Genomic DNA, 21,415 nt, shown 5'->3' on the forward strand with positions numbered 1-21,415 from the left:
ATAGTGCTAATTTCTGTGTACAGATGAGATCATTAAGCTCTATCCAGAGCTCCTGTCTTTATCTCTTTTCACCAGTGAGCTACAGTCAGAGCCTTTTGCCAGGTGCCTCGCCCTCCCCTTCCCCTTCACTATCCAGCCATTCAACCCTCACCAGGGATTTCAGTGATTAAATCAGCTCTAGACTTACAACGATTGGAATATCAAATTTGAGGGAGGTCAAGCTCCGAATAAACCACATCTAATTAGTAGAATTTTGGAGTATGACGTTGATATGAATAAAACACTGTAGTGGCTCTTCATGCTTCCTTGCTGGACTTTAATCCTATTTTACGCTCAAGATTCAATTTGACATACACTGTATCATATTGGCTTGTCATTAAGCAAATCAAAATAGATTAAAGTTACACAAGATAAGATAGTTGTCATACACTGGGGTTACAAATGTTTACATGTCAGATGTGGATTCACAGCTAATACAGCTACTATTACAGAAAAGTACAGCTCAGCTGACTTTAAACATGTACTGCACAAAATATATTTGCACATCAGCATTTCTGTAATAGGTGTTCTAACCACTTATTCTTTCTGTCTTTCTGTCTGCGTAGAACCCAGAGGATGGCTACAGCAGGCTGAAACGCTGGATCATGATTGGAGACCACCATCAGTTGCCTCCAGTCATCAAGAACATGGCCTTTCAGAAGTACTCCAACATGGAGCAGTCTCTCTTCACCCGATTTGTGCGCCTCGGGGTTCCCACCATCGACCTGGATGCACAGGGACGTGCTCGTGCAAGGTGGGTGATCACACTGCTAGTCTGTTTTGACTGACTTGATTTTATGAGTTGTTGTTGTTTCAACAGTGTAACCTAATGTGTTTCTGTCAAACAGCCTGTGTAACCTCTACAACTGGCGCTACAAACACCTTGGGAACCTGCCTCATGTCCAGCAACTCCCTGAGTTCCAGGTGCCAAACCCTGGCCTGACCTTTGACTTCCAGCTCGTTAATGTGGAGGACTTCAATGGGGTGGGAGAATCTGAGCCCAACCCTTACTTTTACCAGGTCGGTAGCACAACACGCCAGTACACAAATACACACAGTCAAATCAGCATTTGTACAAATATTGTCTCGTAACAACATTTTGCATTTCTCTGCCTACCAGTAGTGTTGCATATTCAAACTTCCCTTTATATTTACAAAATCCATGACAAAGTGAGAATAAAAAGATAGAAATAAAAATGAGATAAAAATGATTAACATAAAAAAACTTCCTGAAAATGAATTGGAAGTGAATACTATGGTTAAAATGCTTACAGCTGTAAATACCCAGCTGCTTACACCATGAGTCCACACAGATGGGATTTTTCAATTTGGATAAACATGTATACGGAGTACATGGCACCAGTATTTAGTAAATCTGTAGGACAGTTACAGTGTCAAACTGTCAAGGAAAGTATGTTTTTTTTAGGCAAAATTATTAAAGCCAAGGTTGCAAAAACTACCATACCCTCATAAAATTGACCTTCCATTCTAAGCGGTGAGCTGACCAAAATCAAAAGACATCGAAACCAGACTTGGCAAAAGCTGTAGAAAGTTTAATTTCATATGGTACACATGCAGACTGCACAGAACTGTATTGCATAGTTGTTGCCCACGCAAGAAGCTACTGCTGGAACCAAGGCACAAGAGAGCTCGTTTTCAAAGACTCACATTCATAATTTTTTTTAGGTTTATGCTCTGGTCTGATGAGAATAAAAAACAAATCTTTATGGATGTGATAGTGCCAAATTTGCATGGTGGCACAACTAACAGGCCTGTGGTTAACTCTGTCTGGAGGATCTGGAGTAATATTAGCATTGTGCTCTAAGTGACAAGTTAGTCTGGTAGGGACGCAACCTGCAAAAACTGAACAAGTAGCATAGGCCATTGCCACAAATTAGGAAATTAGCTACCGTCACAGTGGCTAAGGCTATGCTAACGGCTAAAGGCTTGGTTATGCTAGCGACTAAGTTAGGAAGCTAAATCAGTCCCTGGAAAACAGGACAAAGAATACTTCAAGTTACGAGATTAGTGGCAATAAACACAGTGAAAAATGTTTTTTTTTTAAAAAAGAAATAGCAGACATAGCCACAGGAGAGAGAAAAGACAGTTATCAATCTCACAGTAAAGAAAGAAGAGTATAGAAAAGTTACCCCTTCTACTGGTACTGTACATATTCAACTACAGTAGTCCTTAATACCAGGTTCCCTGCTATAATGTGATGTTAATGAATATACAACATTTCATGTATGTTAGTTCCAAATATTGGTATAACAGTGTCCTTGATTTCTAATGATCAGGGAAAGAAAAAAAGATCAGCTCCCAGAAAAGATGCTACCTTCGCTCTACACACTGGGTCGTCAAGCACATTTTTAGCACGATCATGAACAAAAACATCCTTCATAGGCCTCTGTTGCATTTTTCACAAAGAGCAAGGTGAAAGTGTTGGCGTGGCAAAGTATGTCACCAGACCTCAACCCTATCAACCACCTGGGGGGACTTGGAAGAGAAAAGTTGCTCAGCACTCCCCACCAAACCTCGGGGCATTCACAGAGGTCATCCTCCAAGAGTGGAACCGGATAGATGTGACAGTGTGCTGTGAACTTGTACACTCGAGGCCAAAAAGAATTAGTGCGGTACTTGAAAGCAATGGTGGACATGCTAAATATCAGATAATGTCTCATTTGCTAAGTGTAACTGATTTTGCTTAATTGGATTTAAACAATCGTTGCTTATTTATGCAATTTAGTTAACATCTTTCTGTGTTAAGTATGTTTTTAATAAATTCCCATTTTGTTGTCTCTTGATGTGTTAGTTTCAGGGTTTAGCAGTGAAAAAACATCTTTATGTTCACAAAGGACAGACTTGTTGGACACTAAAAACAATGTTAGAACAGCTGCAATGGTTCATGTTTCACAACGTGTGGCACCTTCCGAACAGGATTTATACACTTCTTCGCACAGATACACACTCGTGCACACTTAGTTCCACCAGAGCAGAGAACCATATCCCTTCCTTGGCTCCATTTCCTCTAAATTGGCTGTTGTACAGTTGTTCATTCATTTTTAAATTTTAATGGTTTAGCTACCAGTCCATATGATATATTCATCACTCTGCTTAGTCGGCAGCTAACCATGGCTGCCCAACACAGACCAGTGGGTTTGTCCTTCAAACCAGGAGCCAGATTGTGTTTCATCATGACACTGCTGAGACACCAAGACTTTGTGTGGGCGGGGGGCCAGGTTGATAGAGGTGTTTACTTTGGCACCACACCAGCTCCAAATGTAGTGTGAAATATAACAGCAAAATGATCTGTCGGTAGATTTGACTTTTAAATAAAATATTGAAAGATTTGGAACGTAGATATAAACCAGGAACCTTAATGGGAAACCATGTTTTTTTTTCATTTGTCAAGAAATTTAAAACTAAAATAGCTACAAGACAGCTTTTGCTATAAATGCAATATTTCCTTTAAAACTATGGAGTTTAGTCATAATTAGAGAACCAGCAGTACTTGATGTCAGTTAAAAGGTATCTTGTGTAATGATTAAATATGAAAAGGAAGTTTACGTTTATACCCTGAATACCCAATGAGCATATCACATTGCTTCTTGAATGTTGCTGCTGCATTCAGCGCTGTGCACGCGCATGTCCCTGAAGCTTCTTATTGTTCTTAAATCTAGACCATGTGCGCCTCTCGAGGCTCCGGGTCACATGAACCTCGACTCCATTTGCCCGTTTTGCCATTTTCAAGCTCCTCAAGCAAATTGCCAGCATCACTCGATATGCCTGACACACAAACGCACACATACGCACACACACGCACACACATGCACTTTCCTCGGAACCAGAGGGGATAAATTTGACACTAGAGAAGCAATTGTATCCAGTGCATGCTAAATGCATGTCACAGCTGAACAAACACTGCCACAACCAGAGCTTTGCACTTAGACCGGAACTGTGCACAAATCATGCACAGAACGTGTGTGTGTGTGTGTCTGTGTGTCTGTGTGTCTGTGTGTGTGTGCACGCGAGCACACAGACAATCTATAGTGCGAAGGGATGTTCCTGCTCCTTTGCCTCATTTACTAAAGCACTTTCCATATTGAGGCTCAGCCAACTGATAGCACTTCAGGGTTGTCAAATGGCTCATGAGAAGTCAGATGCTTATCTAAATCCACATCTTCTGTTGTTTAAAAATTGCCTCTCTCAGCCACTAGACTTGTTACGCTAGACTTTTCTGCCTCACAAGCTAAACCTTAAATTGTATAAGAGCCACTGGCATTGGAGTTTACTTGCAGGGAGTTTAGATTTATACCTGTTATTACCTATAGGTATACTGTGCTTGTATCTACACTACAGTATGCAACTCTCTCACTTCTGCCCCTGTTTCATCCTGGCCATCCTCTCCAGCCCTGATGTAGCCTCAGGCCACTGGCTCAAACTTCAGTGGGTTAGATCTGACCTTGTTGTTATGGTTACCAACTTCTTTCGGGTGTTAGGGCATTAGCTCTTATTTATGTTAAACATGCGCATGAGGTAGCAACGCTGGAAATGTCAACTTAGATGTTTGTGTGTGTGTGTGTGTGTGTGTGTGTGTGAGAGAGACATGCATGATCTCTTTTTTTTTCTTTCTTTGCTGCTGAACTGCAGAGCAACCTAATTAGTATTTTTAACATATTCGGATTTTTGATTTTGGCCACCCAAAGTCACTTATACACCCCATAATTACCCTCTCGTGAGCAGGTAAGTCATGCATTGCTGAGAAGCAGGAAATGTTGAAACTAATGTGATTTTGCAGATAATCTTTAAATACAGCAGCTCACAGCTAAAATGTATTGTCTTACATTACATTTTCTTTGGAGATACATGGTATGGTTATTAAATATATGAATTTGTGCCATTTGGAGGCAGGTAATAGGGGAAGAACAACAAAGGCTGTCATTGTTTTTGATGTGTTGACTCCAGTGCAGCTGGAGCAGGAACTGTTGATGAAGCTGCATAAATTATTATCAAAGATGTGAGGCTGCAGTCCACATTTAATTGAAACTAGATGAATAATGCATACTGTTGCCTTTTTTCTTTTTAGTTTTTTTTTCCGGTCACATTTGAAGGGCAGAGTGTAGCCTTGGAGCCAGGATGCACTATTTGAGGAATTTGTTGATTGTAAAGTTGATGAATAACGCAGTGTTGGCCTTTACATTTTCTCACAATGAAAGGAAAACTCTGATGCACTCCCTGGGCTTTGACATTTGGAATTGGAAATGAGAGATGAAGAATCATTACAACGGCACATACAACGGGAGTGGTTGTAGCATTCAGTTCTGTCTGAGCTAATTAATTCCAGACAAAATTAGAAAACTTCTCATACATGACTGAATGGGCTTTTTTAACACTTGATAGGTAAGAAAGAGGCAAGAGTATAAAAAAGGGTTTAAAACAGAGCAGAAAGCCTTAGATGTACCATCAGGAAGAGAGACCTTTGGATTTGGGTTCTTCAGCCAAGTTCCCGTCCTCAGTAATGTCAGTAATGTTTTATTCACATTGACTCACAACAAAATTGTATTGTACGTCATTCTGAGATAATTTTAGAAGTACATAATTTACACAGTGTATCATGTAAACACAGTCCTCATCATCAGTTTTGTCCCCTTTAACAGAACTCTGGTTATAATGTTACTCTTAACATTTCCGTTTCTTTCTCTCTCCCTGTAAAGAACCTGGGGGAGGCAGAGTACTGTGTGGCTCTCTACATGTACATGCGTCTGTTGGGCTACCCCGCTGACCGCATCAGCATCCTCACCACCTACAACGGACAAAAACACCTGATCAGAGATGTCATCAACCAACGCTGTGCTGGAAATCCATTCTTCGGCCAGCCAAACAAGGTAAGCACCAATTGGAATAGACCACTTGACCAGTACTAACAACTGCATGCAATAGTTTGTTTTTATAAACCCATCTTTTCACGTAACATGTTATGAAGCTCAAACAATGGCAGAGAAAACAACACAGTATTCTTGGACATCATACATCTTGAATACTGTGATTAGCAGTCTTGCTAGTTTTCTGGTCTGTTATTATGTGTAATCTTTGTACAGTAAATTTTGAGGTATTTTTTTTAATGAAGAGAGCCCTTGATGCCACTCCAAAAATGTACTGAGTAGCATTATAACACCGAAGCACACCCAGTTCCACATGTAGTGTCACTTATAGGTGACACCTCTCTTCTCTCCTGTCAAGAAGAAAGCCATGACATGTTTTCACCTCACATACATGTGTGGTACTCATCCTAGTTTAGCGGGAACATACGCAACACACATGACATGAAGGGTTTCTTCACACCTCCAGATATCAGTTGCAGCCAGTGCACCAACTCCTCATCCTCCGTTGCAGTAAGAAATTCACAGCTCTCTATTCTCAGAAGGCTCTTGGTGTTTCTGCTTCCCATTAACACAAATACACACACCCTTTTTTTTTTTGTTTCTTTGTGCAGTTTAAGTAGATTTGTACTTTTTACCTACAAATTGTCTCAACTGCTTTTTTTTTTTTTTTCCCCTCGCAGTGTAACATACAGCGATATTGGAATTTAAAGTGAATCAATGACTGCTGTAAGGTGGAAGATGGAGTGGTTTGGGGAGAGTCAGGATTCGCTTTACAGAGTCGCAGGCAATGCAAAAAAAAAGAGAGAGGGAAAAAAAAGTAGTTTGTAACCATGGCCTCATTGTGCAGCTCCATCAAATCATGAGGCTGTTAAGATTGTTACAGGTCATAAGACCGAATGGAGCAGGGCACTTTTTACATACCAGCCAACTGCATACCTCTGTAAATCAAACTCACTGAGGTGTGTGAGAGAGAGAAAGAGAGAGAGTGTGTGTGTGTGAGAGAGAGAGAAAAAGCATTTTAAACGAGTGCGGATGTAGGCAATGTGTAAATTCTGTGTTCTGCTCGTCCCTGAAGAATACTGTTGGGTTGTCTTCATCTAGCCCACGTTATTCCCCCGAACTCCCTTTGCCTCTTTTTCAGAGCCCCTTTTCTTTCCTTTCTCTTCACCGTGTAAAGTCAGCAACCCGCTGGCACAGTTTTCCATCCCTATTCTGTTTGTACTGCTAAATGCTTTTACTCGCTAGCCTCAGGTTATGCTTTCCCCTCTCTCTTCTTTTTCCCTACCCACATTCTCTCACCTTTCTGCCGTCTCTGTTGTTTGGGCTTTTCACGTACTTGACAATGTCGGACTATTTAGGCATTCCAGGGAAAGTTGCACAGTTGAAGTGAAAATTGCTTTTCGCCAGTTATTTGGAGTCATAGTAATGGAGGATCGGCATACCTTCAGTAATATGGGGGCCGGTTTAGACGTGTTGCATAGTCTTAGCTGTTTCTTGTCTCATGTCAATGCTAAAGCAAGATAGCCGTCCACACTGGCTGGTTTATGTTAATATGAAAGAGGAGAAATGGAGCACTGCACCAGCAGGGTGTCTCTTGATCTTGCCTCCCACATTAAGCCTAAATTCAGTTTCTTCATCTTTTAAATCATTCTAAATATCATAATGATTCACAATATCTCTTCTCTGTAGTACAAGTAATTCTATAGGTTTTTTTTTGTGGTCATGAAAAGACCAAAACCAAAAATGTGTTAGTTTTTTTCTCTCTCAGGACTTTGTAAACTTTAACAGCCTGTATATGACAGTCAGTCCCAAGCCTGTTTGCCACTACCAAAGAGTTAAAAAAAAAAAAAAAAAGGGTCACTAATATATAGAGGCCATTTTGTCCAGAAAGAAGCAGGGAGGAGGTGGATCCCTCAGAGTCATTAATGATAGCAGTTTGGAGTCTAAAGTAATGGTGTGTTCTACCACCTGCAGGGTCGGAGCGTTCACTGACTCCCTGTTGTTGTGTCTGTATTTTGTGCTGTGCAACCATACCTTGTTGCTTTGTCTTGAAGTATGTTTCCCGTTCTGACAGCTCGCCAGAAATTCTGCTTAGCCACGTAAAGTGTCTTGCAATGTTAAGACATAAAGCATCATTCATGCTCATGGCCTTAGTCAGTATGCATGCCCAGTAATAAAGTGACAGGAGTGACAGGCTGCTAGAGTTGCTGAGATGAAAGATAGCCAGAGAGGGAGAGAGATGAAAAAGAAAGAGGGGCTCTTGTGGGAAAATGCTGAGCAGCTGAAAGGTCACGGTGCTGAGCATTGGGTCCACAGCATGTCTGACAATGTGTCACAGTGGCTAAAACCAAGCAAATGTCAACAGCCAGCTTACTTTACTGCTATGACTTTAATTAGCCATAAAAGAGGAGGAAGGCCAATTAGCACCAGTCACAGTCCTAAAATTAAAATGCACTGGCTCAACCTTTCTGCTAAAAACACAACAGCTCACACACATACAGTATGCATGCACCTCTGCATTTTTGATGACGTTTGGTCCTAAGTTTACTCAGTAAATTTTAGCTTAATTTTAGACATGAGGATAGTGTTTATTTATCCAAGTCACAAACCAGAAGTCTGAACTTCAAAAAAGCCGTAATACAGTGAAACACAAACTTAGTTTACTGAAAGCAGGAGCTTCTTTAACAACACATAAGCTGTGTGTCCAGATACATGTAGGTAGGAAACAAGTCTCATCATTTTTCCACAGATCGTGAGAAATCTCAGAAATCGTGAGACAGGAAGCCAAAAGCAATGAGACATCAAACAGTTAACTCTGTCACCTTATAAAAAATGGAGTAATCTGGCAGTCTGACTTCTGCACATTCCAGGTGGTAATTGCCGTGAATAAGACATTACAAGATGGATAGAGTGAGTAGCAAAAAAAGAGAGAGTAGAGATCCATGGCTGACCATCAACTGAGAAGCTGTGTGCATTGTCTGAGGAGAACAGCAAGATGGGAAGAAAAAAAAGATTCTTAGTCAAATAGTTGTGTGTGTGTGTGTGTGGTTCACAATATATTCTGTGTCCTTGTGTGCTTCCTTGTATCCACAGACATGCATGTGCCACAATGACATGACCTCTGTAATGCTCTCCCTGGAAGATTTCTCATAAATAACTAAACACCATGCAAAATGCTACGCCTTGGGGAGATTGTTGATCTGGGCTTCGTTGTCACTGTCTGTGGGCTAAGAATAACTCCCTCTTTTAAGAAGCACTTTTCCGTAAAACAAGATTCCTTGTTTCATGTGTGTGAACACGTGCATGTATGCAGACCGTGGCTCTTTTGACTTGAACATTAAACATTTGACTTAAATATACAGTCCATGAAACCTCGTGCTATTGTTAAAACCAACATATTGTTGCCTCTAGTGCTGCACCTGTTCTACATGGCAACAGGGGGACGTAAATAAATACCTCATTAGCCCCTTCGCTCTTTCTTTTAAACATTCGCACGCACTCTTTCTACATTCCTTCCCTTTTGTCCAAAAGGGCCTTTGGAGAGGCTTGACGAAGAGAATTCCAGATTCACTGGAAGCTGCATTTGCCAGCAGGAGGTAACCACAACCACAGGATGATTTATTTAGCAGGGCTGATTCACATGTTGGTTGCTGTAGTCCTGGGCCTGTGTGGCTTCTCGATGGCAGCTGATGTCCTATCGATTTGCTCTAAAGCACGGATCTGTAGAGGACAGGCCAACCTCTTTCTGCTGGGCTTTGAGTTTTTTTAGCATATAGCCTGTATAATGCGCTGAGGACTTATAACTTGTTTTGTTTATGTGTCTTCTGTTTTCAGTAGCCTGGCCATGTGTAGATTGAACAGCGTTCCTTCTTGGTTGGTGTAATCATCGTCTAGTCGGGGAGACACTGATTCTGAAGTCTTGCTTTGTGTTGTGTAGTTATTTGTATCTTTCTTGAAACAATGTTATCAGGTTTTATCAGTTTAATTCAATTTTCAAACAGTGAGACTTTATAAATAATCTTAACAATCTATAGGTTTATTTTATGACCATCAGCTTTAATAATTTCAATACATTTGATCTTTTTCCATCATATACCTTGATGTCCATTAGAATATTAAGTTAAGTAATGCATTTTGGGGATCATAGCTACCTTCACTCCTTAAGATTTTAGGTGCACAGGCTTTTATCATTCACTTTCCATCAAAAAACGAGAAGTCATCACATACTTTTGTGAATAAACAAAATGAATGGGACTTTTACTCTGAGAACTGTGGGCATCCTAAGAAGTTACTCTAGTTTGAAAACTCTTTAAGAATCTTTTGAGAACATACTCCATCAGGACACTTTTAAACACTGCCATGGGACGGTTGCACATATGGACACAGACTGCAGATGCAGCCCGTTATTCACACAGTATAGATGCTATAGATATCACAGTATGGATGACAGGTTAAGTTTTAACAGGGTTGCATCTTATCAGTTTTCCTGTCCTTGTATCTAGTTTCAAGTGCATGTGCTTGATGTTGTCTTTATTATGTAAGGTGACATCACTGACAAAGTCAAAACACAGCTTCGTTCTTCATTTACGAGAATAAGTACACTTCTCAGCAAGACAGGATTACCAGGGTATAAAAGCAAATTGGCTGACACGAGTTTCCTTATGCTTTGAAAAAAATCCCACAGAGCGCCACTTCTTCTCCATTCTCTGCCTCCCTGAAATAATCTCTGATCCAGTCAAGCAGCTTGGCCCCCGGTACCCTGGCCCTGATTCTCAGGGGCCCAGGTAAGAGGCTAGTGGTGGCAAATGCCCTCTAAGCCGTATTAACCCTGCTGGCTGCCCATGTGGCCTGCAGCGATAACAGCAATAACAAGAAAACACAGGCATCGTCGCTCATCGCTCCCCCGCAAAAATAAATAAAGAAGAAAGAAAAGGAACTTAAGACGGAATGCAGTCTCACTCATGTTTTTAAACATTTCAGCTAAATCCCTCCACCTACCTAAAATGCCAAAACTCATTTACTTTGCAAAGTATATCAGCTGCCATAGCTTAGTTAGCATATCTTTGATATTGTTCTGTTGAATAATACATATGTTTGTGTCTGTGCAGGTTACAACAGTGGACAGGTTCCAGGGTCAGCAGAACGACTACATCATCCTCTCCCTGGTCCGCACCAAAGCTGTGGGACACCTAAGGTAATTACTTCAGCGCATGCCAAGCAGAAAAATGTACCTGATCCAAAATAGCCTTCAGCTCCCAGCAGCTATTCTCCTATAAAAATACTTGTGTAATAGCAACTATAGCTAAGATAAACATCCTCCAGGGAAACAACACAGCAGAAATGCCAGCACTAACTCTCTGGAGACGGCTGCTCTCAAGAGGCTTTCTCTTGTTGTCATGTGTAACTACTGAATGAAGTTTGCTGGAGAAAATAACTGTGTTAAAGTATGCGTGCAGGATAATGGTGCTTCAAGACAGTCCTGGTAAAGAGAAGCCATTGTGCTCTAATAATTGGGTTGAGAATAACAAAGAGCTCAGTTCAGATCAAAAGCAAACTATACAGCAGTCAGTAAAAGTCATGATGAGATCCAGTTTGTAGCAGCAAGTTTGATGTCTTTCACTGCATGTCCCATTGCTTTCCGCTCAACTATACTCCCTTGCTGCCCCCTCTTTTCAGTCTTCAGCTCCGTCTTCTAATCTATCTGCTCCCTCTTCTCTCGACGAACAGCCTTTCTCTCCTCAGCTGCCATGAGATCCAAATGAGCTCTGTACACTTCATACTCCACATGTTTTAATAGCAGACAGTTGAGGCTGGACTCATCCAAAGTACTTCTGCTTGCAATGCTGCCCGCTGGCTATAATGTGAAGTAGCTGCTGTTGGAATTGCACTGCTCACAGCTTTATCACAGCATTGGACAGTCTGGAAATTGGAACCCCAGTGCAAATAATAAGCCATTCCTTTTGTAGCTAAATACAAGGCTCCCCTCTGCACCCCGCCCTTCAGGGTGGTCATTTTAGCTCGCAGAGACAGCACTTAAAAACTCTGTTTTGTTGTTCCCTCATCTCACAGATAAAGTAGTGAATTGATGTAGCTGAGAATGCGAAACTGCAGCAGGCTACAGAGAGTGGTATTTTATCTTGCTGGCAGTGCCTGCTCTGCTCTCTATATCATTCATTTGATCTTATCTTACTCTGGATATTACACCCTGCCGTCTCAACACTCTCAGTGTTGGAGTTATTCAGGGCAACGACATACAGGAGCGTATATTCTCCCTGGACATTCCTCTACTAGTTTTAACTGAAAGACCATTAAAACCTACTTTTCAATCAGCTTCTTTCTATGAATAATGAGCTTCTACATGAGTATGGAGCCTTTTGGCACAGTTGGAACAGTTTTTTTTTTTCATGCGATTATTAGAATCCAAATTTGACAATTGTTGTGTGGTTGCTTGATTATCCAGCCAGACTACATCTAATCTGATCAGATGAATTTAATAATCCCATTTGTTTATAGCGTCGCTTAATATTCATTCATATCTTGGTGTCCTTAACACTTCTGAATGGTAAGCCGAGAGGCTGAAAGAGCAGTGGTTCGTGGGAAATTCTCGTGCTGTGCTGTCTGTTGTGTTTCTCCTTTACTGGGATCACTGTGGTGTACCACTGACTTTTACCTCACAATCCTCCTCCTCCGTTCTCCCCGTTCCTGCATCTCTCTTCATGGCAATGTGCTGCCGTGACAACCACAGGGGACGCAGCTGACCATATGATGAGCTGACCCTTACTTTGACAGGAGAAGCTTTCCTGCTGATACATACAGGCACGCTCACATGCAGGAGCACACACTTTGACAGGACAGCACAGATCCAGACACACTGTGACATGTACACACGCACACGCACACACACAGAAATGCCCTGTCATGTCACAGCACAGCCCAGGTGGGCGTCTCTCAGTCGCCATGTCCACAGGCTATCATGCTTTATGATTGGTTCATCTTTTCTACAGCTCTGTGCTCATTGGTGTAGGCTGCTGTAGTTTGTCTCTGTGGAAATATTAAGCTTTAAAGTTTCATTTTGTACCATTTTTGCCTAAAATGTACAGTAATTCTCATGAATTTATAGGGTGTTAACGTTCACTCGCTCACACTCTGTGCAGTGGTTCCCATAAGCCTTATTTTTTCTCTCTACATATTCATGAAACACATCATGCATATTGCAAGGATTAATCCTCTTAATCTCATGAAGTGCTCAGGTGGACGCCTTATTCCACATTTTTTGGCAGTATTTCAGTCCGTGTATTCTATGTGTAGATGTGTATTTTACATTTCCAGAGCTGCTTGAAGAAGCCAAAACTCTTCTTCCCTCTCAGATGCTCCATCTTTTTCCATGTTTTTTGGTTTCTCAATAAACTATTATACTTATATGTACCTTTACATCAGCTAAATGTTGATATTTTGTACAGTTCCTTCAGGTTATTAAAACAACTAACAGACACAATATGAAGATGTGTTACTTACTGAAATAGGTTCAAGGGTAGCCCTTTCCACTTTGTGACAAAGCACATTTTTGTGGGTTTTTAAAGCTGTACATCTGCCCTTCTTACCTCCTGTGTATTGTTTACAACAAGAATGTGTTCTATAAGCACGGTTTTCCTATCCAACAGAATGTTCCTTTCCTTTCGGCTTGCCATGTGTTTAGATTCAGTGCTTGCTGTGTATTGTTTATCAAACTTTTTGACTTACGTATAGATATATAGATGGATATAAAGACCTTCAGGGGCATTCCTGCACGCTGGAGCAGATAAACAACCACTCTGGCTAGTACAGCAAGCCAAGCAGGATTCCTCCATTCTCAGAGACATTACTCCTCCGGAGTTAAGCTCTTAATTCTACTGGATGGCAGGAAAAAGTAACCTATCCACCCTTTCCCGGACTCCCCCACCTCTTCCGTTCTTTGTCTGCTGTACTTATCCATGCCCTTTGCCTTCTTTCCCTTTATTTCTCTCTTAGCGTCTATATTTGTCCCACTCACCTAGTGCTGCTTATCCTTCACTAAACCTCGCTCCTCCTACACTACACTGCCTTTTTCCCTTTTCTCTTGGGTCTTTTCTTGATCCTCTCACTGTGATCCCTTTACTTCAGTTTTTGTTTTTGCCCCTACACAGTGTTTCTTCTCCTTTTAAAAATGTCACGCTTCTCTTCCCCCACCCCTTCACATCTCTTTGATTCCCCCCCAGATCAAACCAATTTTTGACTTTTTTTTCTTCTATCACTCCACAGGGATGTGAGGCGTCTGGTAGTAGCCATGTCAAGAGCCAGATTGGGTCTATACATCTTTGCACGTGTTTCACTGTTCCAGAACTGCTTCGAGCTGACTCCTGCCTTCAACCAGCTCACTGCCAGACCACTGCAGCTGCACATCAGACCACACGAGTACTACAGCCAGGAACAGCCTGTACGTGGACACACGCATAGACATGCTCCTCTCTTAAAGCACAATGGTCTCCTGCTCCATTAAATCCAGTTGATTATGATTCATCCAGGCACCAGTTTTGCTGATAAGAACTGGGCTTACTTTCCCATGTTTCCCATCAGTGTCCATTCTCATAACACTGATCTCCATCTCCAGCATCCCACCACATCATAGCTGCCACAGCCTCCTGACTCTGTCTCATCCTGCCTGCCTCTATATTCTGAATGGAATCTTCATTCCACTTGGTCCTCACTGGTCCCGTGTCTCAATGCAGCTTTACCCATAGGCCCAGGTCTGTTAACAGCATTCTGCAGGCGGCCATCTGCAAGCATGGGAAACACAGGCCTGGCTATAATTAACCCCTGAGGGTCAGAAGGCAAAACCACTCTCCCAAATCCCACCTGGCCAGCATGGGACGACTGTTGTCTGGTCACGGTGTCTCACTGACTGGCGTGTATGGCAACAGGGGTGTCTAAAATACCCCACAGCCTCTGACACTTCCTCTGACTCTAGAGTGCTCATCCCCATGGGGGACAGCTCTTTTGGGCACACACATGAGGCCCCTGCCTAGCTTGTCTATCTAGAGTCGGTAAACCCCTGTTGCTTTCACGCACATGCAGATTAAAAGTCAGATTTTGTCAGGCAACACCCGACCAGAGCTGTCATGGACTATTTAACAATGCTAATGCAGAAGCCTTTATGAAAACACTGCTGCTTAATGCTCCATGTGGATATATACATATTTATAGCAGTGTTAGCGTGTGGAATTGGAGAGACAGTAAAACGTGGTGTGTAGTTACATTCAGTCACTGGGAATAAAGTTAACGCCCCAATGCTTTTCCTCATCATTTTACTGCAGTGAAACCACACACAGATCGTACAGTAGTGAAGCTCTCAGGCTCGATCACTTTGACAAGATGCCCACGGGGCCTCTGTGAGCATCACCCCTGTATTTAGGAGGCAACAGCCAAGCAGATTAAATATTCTGATCGCCTCACTCTTCAGTTTAGGCTGTTGGACTCTGTCTGCATACTAATACTGTCAAATTACCAACTGTGCATCCTCAACTTCGTGTGATAGTATGTGAACAGTGATCGCTGGAGGGAGAAATTTGCTTTCAAATAACAAGCAGGTAGCAGCAGGCATGTGAATTGTAATTTCCATACACATTTTGCCTCCGATCAATATGTGACCAGGTGGTGCCTGAAAGAATGATTGCTAACAAGACACAGAATTCTTCATTATCATTCCTTTCACACTACATCCTAGTCTCAAAGCAATCTTGTTGTTATTCTTTTGTTTCCCCCCTTCAGAGAGATGCGTCTGGACAGCCAGACCAAATAGTGAAGAACATGCCAGAGATGGCCAACCTGGTGTACAACATGTACATGCACATGATGCAGACCTCCCAGAAGTACAGACAGGTAACAATCTACTACAACTATGATACCACATTGTCATTTCCTAATCTTAAATGTTTAATATTAAGTTTCCTAAAGTGTTGGCAGTTTTCACCATCTCTGTCTGGTCGCAAGTTTTAACCTTTAAGCTTTAATGCAGAACAGTAAGTAGGTCAGACGTAAGAACTGTTGTAGTTGTGCATGTGAAAAATTAACAGGCCATGAGCCAAGCGTAAGTGCCAAATGAAGCTGGAGTGTTGTTTTAACTGTACAGTCAGTGTCGCATAGTGTCTCTTGTGCTCACTAAAAAGAGGAGCATTAGTGACAGTAAGTAAAAAAATAAAAAAGCTTAAAAAGGGGAGAGAGACACTTTTACTCTACTACTATCTATACTATAATGCCCTCAACGAAGAATATGTTCCCAGAGAATACACCTAGATATCATTCACTCAGCCACAGTAATACGTAGATCTACCTTCAGCTAATGCAGTCTAATTCAAGAATCCTGCAGTAAATCGTACATCGTAAACTATATTAGTGCACTTTGGTTGAAACTGTTTTAGAGGTGTGTACTCACCTTTATGGCCATTTTAGAAACTGTAGTTTGTGATGTTGAATCACATTGTGTAATAGTGACAAGTGTTTCTATTATTTTGTCCACATCTATATCTATGAGGGTAGGTTGAGTAGCAGAAACAGCTTTGTCCTACACAATATAGTTAAATATCTTAAACTAAAGCCTTCAAAAATGATGGAATACCTCTTAAACAAAAACGGTGATAGAAGGGTGGATTGCAGGGCATAATTATTTAACTTAGTATTAATGTCAAAAATTAAGTAGAAACATTTTGCTCCATATTCTGACTATTTTCATTTCCTTTGGCTTCCCAGCAGCAACAAGAGAAACTGGCTCTGCCTCCACAGCAGACCAAGACAGATGCTGTGGTTGAGAAAGCACCCACTAGCTCTCAGGAACCACAGGAAGAAACCCCCATGAAGCAGGAAACCCCGGAAGGAGACGCAAGCTCAGAGCCAAACTCAGAGGACACCAGTGAGAAGGAAGGAAACCAAGATACAGTAGAGCACGCTAAGATGCCAGAGCATCCTGGCAGAGACAGCGACAGCGATGGGGACAGCGAGGAGGAACAAGAGCAGTAGAGCATCTAACATGGGACTACTATCGAGGGACCAAGTGGAATCCCATAAGAGAAATATTGAGTCAGTGATTCTAAATTAGTTTTCTACTGAAAGGAAATCCTGATATGTCATTTTTTCTAAAACAGTTGATTTTTTGTTATCATCAGTACTTTATTAAAAAAAACACATCCTTTCATTGTCTGTCGCATGTTTACTATATTCATAAACAGCCACCAGAGCTGATTATACTTCTAGTCTAATCTAGTCTATACATCTTTGTCACATGCACGCTCTAACAAATAGTATACAGTCAACACATTTAAGCCTTGTTTAGAATCTCTCTGTCATGATACTTCCATCCATTCATCTGCTTCCCTCTTCTGCATTAAGCACAACTCAAATCTGATTGGCTCAGCCTATACCAGCAACACAAGCCGCAACTAAGCTGCATTTGTAGGTCAGTCACTCCACCCAAGGGCCAGTGTGCATGCTGGGGGATTTCAACTTGCCCTCTGGATGTACACAGTCACTCAACCAGCAAGCCTTAAATCCTCTGCCATTCATAATTTTGTGTGAAATACCAACGGCACTGTGCGGTTTGTAGAGCGACAACAGCTGGATCGGTCTAAGGGTTGAGACTTTATGACTGAATTTAAAAAAAAACAATAGGAGGCTTAATATTTGTTTTCAAAATGGTCATTCGAAAGCTGAGTTCCAACCAGGACCTCACAATTTAAACATAAATTAAATTAATTAAAATTAAGAGGTTAACACAGTCCACAACCCTTGAGGCAAAAACACAGACTGGAAATTAATTCATTATCATGCACCAGAGGTTAGTTGTTGTTACATCATACCTTAGGCAGGCTGATAGAACAGGTCAGCTGCACAGCTGCTTGTGCTTGGGCCAGTACAAAGACCTGATGGAGAAGCATGTGTTGATGGATGTGGAGAGACACATTTTCTGCAGTCAGTCAAGTGTAGAGCCATGCAATGCCTTTCTCTTCTTCTTCTATCGTCTGAGTGCAGCGCACGCCAGGTCGAGGTTCACATGAGTATTTTGGAGTAGTAGGCTATGCTTTTCTGTCGGCTGAGGAAAGGATTAGATGGAGAGGTTAGATAAGAGAGATTATCTCTGTCAGCTGAGACTGCAACTTTGAATTACTGGCAAAAGTTTTGACAAAGAGCCAAGAAGACCATGACCAACATACTTTAGCACATAATTATAAACTATTGCATAATGTGTACTGTGTGAATGAACACTGCAAAAGGGTTAAATGTAACCATAAAACAGTGGGCCAAAAGTTCCACCATATCGCTAAGTAAGCCTCTAGAAACCCATGACAGCAAGCATACTGTTTCTTCAGTCACATGAATGTCTGTATTGTGTAACATCCTCCCTCTGTTCAGCCTCCCAGTTATCTTTCTGTCCTCTCACAGCTGGTCTCATGAGACATTTACTTGCCTGTGGTACCTTGTTGTGGTAAATTAGAGCTAACTAGTGGGAAGTGGCTACTGCTGGAACACATTGTCTCTGGAAGCTCAAGAAGGATCTGGGAGACTTGCTTCAAGCAAGAAGGAAACCAGGCGCTCACTTCCTCCAGAACCTTTTTCTCTGCTGAAGGTGAACATGTCTTTTATACTCACACGACAGGTATTCATTAGGTTAATTGCTACTTTGCAAAGCTCAGACTTCTAACCTTTGCTAAGGGTGGATATATCACAAAGACTAACAGCATGCAGTGAAACCATGTACGTGTTGTTTTGCTCTCTGTGGACAGACTTGTAAATGTCTTTGGTGCTGCTCATACAATTGTCTCCAACCTTTTTAACTATTTTCTAATCTAAGGAGATTTTTTTTCTTAAAAAGTAACACTGGCTATTTATTCAGAAAAGTGTTTGCAATAAATTTAGCATTGCAAATCGTAGAAGGTGTCGAGGAAGACTTTTAAGGAAGTAGGAAGAGTTGAAGGGTGTAACGAGAGCTGAGGGTGCAGCAGAAGCCAGAATCTGTTTGTCCTGGTTGTGTAAAGTCATTCTGCCCTTAAAATAATTGTGGTTTACAGGCTGATGTGTTTTTTTTTTTTTTCTTTCTTCTTTTTAATGTGAGGGTGTTTACCAAAAGCACGGGATCCACCATGAGACACGCTCGTGTTGAATGTGTAATTTATTGCCCAACCCTACGTGACAGAAGTGTCACAACAGGAAATTACACATTATATAGAGTCAAGACAGTAGTGCCTGCAGGGGAGGAGGATCTGACCATTGTGTCTTACAGCTAAAACAGGCTTAGGGAATCAGTCTGACAGCACACAACACTTTCACACTCATAAAGTCATCAGTTCTACAATCTCAACTTCAAGGCTGGGCCTCGGGGCAGATTTTTCTGGTGGATTTTATCACAAAAAAAGATTTACAGTCTTGCTGCTTTCTCTTAATATTGCACTGTGTGGAATAAATGAAGTTTCACCACAGCAAACGTCTCACATATTGTATGTTTGCCGCTATACTTTGCATAAATCTCCAGGCGGGAAAGATTCACACATTGCACAGTATACCAATTAGCAGTTTTTCATGACGAATAATATAACAGCCATTTTTTTAATGCTCAGAATAGCAGCATATTTTACTCCTGGCTGCGGTTTTTATCAGCGTTGACAGTAATGCCTATTACCAAAGTTATGCATGATCTCTGCTGATCTGCTATTAGTGGGTGACTAATGTGCCAGTGCCAGTCTTCAACACCATGTGAGTGGGCGGCCTGTTGTCCTCAACAGGCAGACGGGTCTGCTGGTTATTGCTTGAGGTTGCCAGCTTATCATGCCTTGTCAAGGCCACTGCCTAATCCTGACAAGTACATCCAGATCATCAACAGGGCACGTTTCAATCTGATAATCTCCCATCATCACTGAAGAAGCACTGCTGCTCACAGGAAACACTGATGCTATTGTAGTGACTGACACGCTATCATGTGTAATCTAAAGTGTTCTCCAGCCAGACTTCCAGCAATCTGTTGTACTTTTTTATCAATTGAACTATAGTGAAGGCATATTGCTTGGCAAAGCATGCAAATGTTCACTGTGAGTAAGTTATTCTAAACTTTGCCTTTTCCTTCCAGACTAGAATGGCCAATTGTGGGTCGTGTTTCTGGTGCCTCATATGGCTGGTGATCCTGCTGGTCTTTGGCTGGCCCCTCGGCATCACCTTAGGGGGTCTCTACGGCCTGATCAGCCCCCTCACCACCTGCCTCGGCCTGGACCGACTCTCTGATTTACTTCTGGAGGGAGCCAACCTGGGCCGCACTTGTGCCAATAACATGAGGCACAGCAAGCCTTTGTGCTGAGACCCATCCTGAGTGATCAGCACAACAGCCGGAAGCAAGATTTTTTGATTTTTAGAAAAGGCTTCACTTTGAGGAAGACTGTTATTGTCTATTTCATGCGGGGAAACCCCCGAGATGACTGGTGCTCAATAAATTAAGAAACTTTCTAACAACTTATATAAGAAAAAGGTCTGGAAGGTCAGGAAAATGGATTCCACTCCTACTGTTAACATGTAATTAACCGTGGATTTCCAATTTGTGTGGGTTTGTAAGGAAGAAAATAGGCTTTGTGTTCATGGTCTGTGTTTGCTGTTTAATTCACGATGACACTGCATGAAGAAGATAAGAACGGAAATGGCAATTTAACAATGAAAATGTTTAGACTTGTAAATGACTGTGTGGGAACTTCTAATGCGATTAAACACTGCTTTGAACTTGCCCTCTGTGTTTGTTGATTGACTTATTGTACACAATATTTGGTGGAAAATCCATGTTGTGAAATCTTAAAGTGAACGTAAATGAAAAGATAGAGAAAGCCGCAGATATGAACAGATGCATTTGAACTGTTTATTTACCTGCTTCTTTATATTTAGGCTCGCGGGGAATTGAAGCTCACCCCAAAAGAAGTCCTGCTCGTAATGTTGAGACAGGCTGCCAGGTCATGACACAGCAAAGTCAGATGGATGCCCAGTGGGTCAGATGGAGGCAACTTAAAGCTGCACAAACTGATTTACGTTTTGATCAAATTCACTTTTTGACGAGAACGGGAAGAAACTAAAGATGCAAAAGTTGAGTAAAATGGCAGATTTGGGTGACACCTTTTAGCGTGTTTCTGACAATGAGCAGCTCCTTTTATGTAAAACACAATGACGTGGTTTGCTATTAGTTAAAAAAATATATATGAGTGCAGTTGAAAGTCCACATTAATTGCAGATTCAGAGAGTGAAGCTAAACCCACACAGACAGCTGGTTTAGTTTAACTTCTGACTGAGGTTGAAAATTAAATCAGTTACGTTGAATCAGTGCAGATACTCACTTATTCATCCTTTGCACTACTCACCTTGTTTGCACTATTTCTTATATTTATATGTACATTTATTATTTTTTCCTGTCTCGTATATGTGTACCTCTGTTGAAAGCTGCTATCAACGATGTGAATTTCTCC

At 41.6% G+C, this 21,415-nt stretch overlaps 1 protein-coding gene and 1 long non-coding RNA gene across 2 annotated transcripts in view; both read left to right on the top strand.

Annotated features, from left to right (window-relative positions):
• Nucleotides 1-17,124, top strand: part of aqr (aquarius intron-binding spliceosomal factor) — a 51,557-nt gene extending 34,433 nt beyond the window's left edge. Inside the window, exons 30-36 of the mRNA XM_008279864.1 lie at nt 606-793; nt 888-1,059; nt 5,754-5,924; nt 11,030-11,115; nt 14,199-14,373; nt 15,705-15,815; nt 16,683-17,124. Coding sequence (XP_008278086.1) covers nt 606-793; nt 888-1,059; nt 5,754-5,924; nt 11,030-11,115; nt 14,199-14,373; nt 15,705-15,815; nt 16,683-16,949 — 1,170 coding nt within the window. The 3' untranslated portion in view covers nt 16,950-17,124. The remainder of the gene's footprint in view (nt 1-605; nt 794-887; nt 1,060-5,753; nt 5,925-11,029; nt 11,116-14,198; nt 14,374-15,704; nt 15,816-16,682) is intronic.
• Nucleotides 17,125-18,307: 1,183 nt separating this feature from the next.
• LOC103355908 (uncharacterized) lies at nt 18,308-20,689 on the top strand. The gene is made up of 2 exons (XR_520114.1): nt 18,308-18,552; nt 20,047-20,689. It is a non-coding gene; the product is annotated as an uncharacterized LOC103355908 (long non-coding RNA).
• The last annotated feature ends 726 nt before the right edge of the window (nt 20,690-21,415 follow it).

This window comes from Stegastes partitus, unplaced genomic scaffold (genome assembly GCF_000690725.1).
Source record: "Stegastes partitus isolate 25-593 unplaced genomic scaffold, Stegastes_partitus-1.0.2 Scaffold173, whole genome shotgun sequence".
In the NCBI taxonomy this organism is placed as follows: domain Eukaryota; kingdom Metazoa; phylum Chordata; class Actinopteri; family Pomacentridae; genus Stegastes; species Stegastes partitus.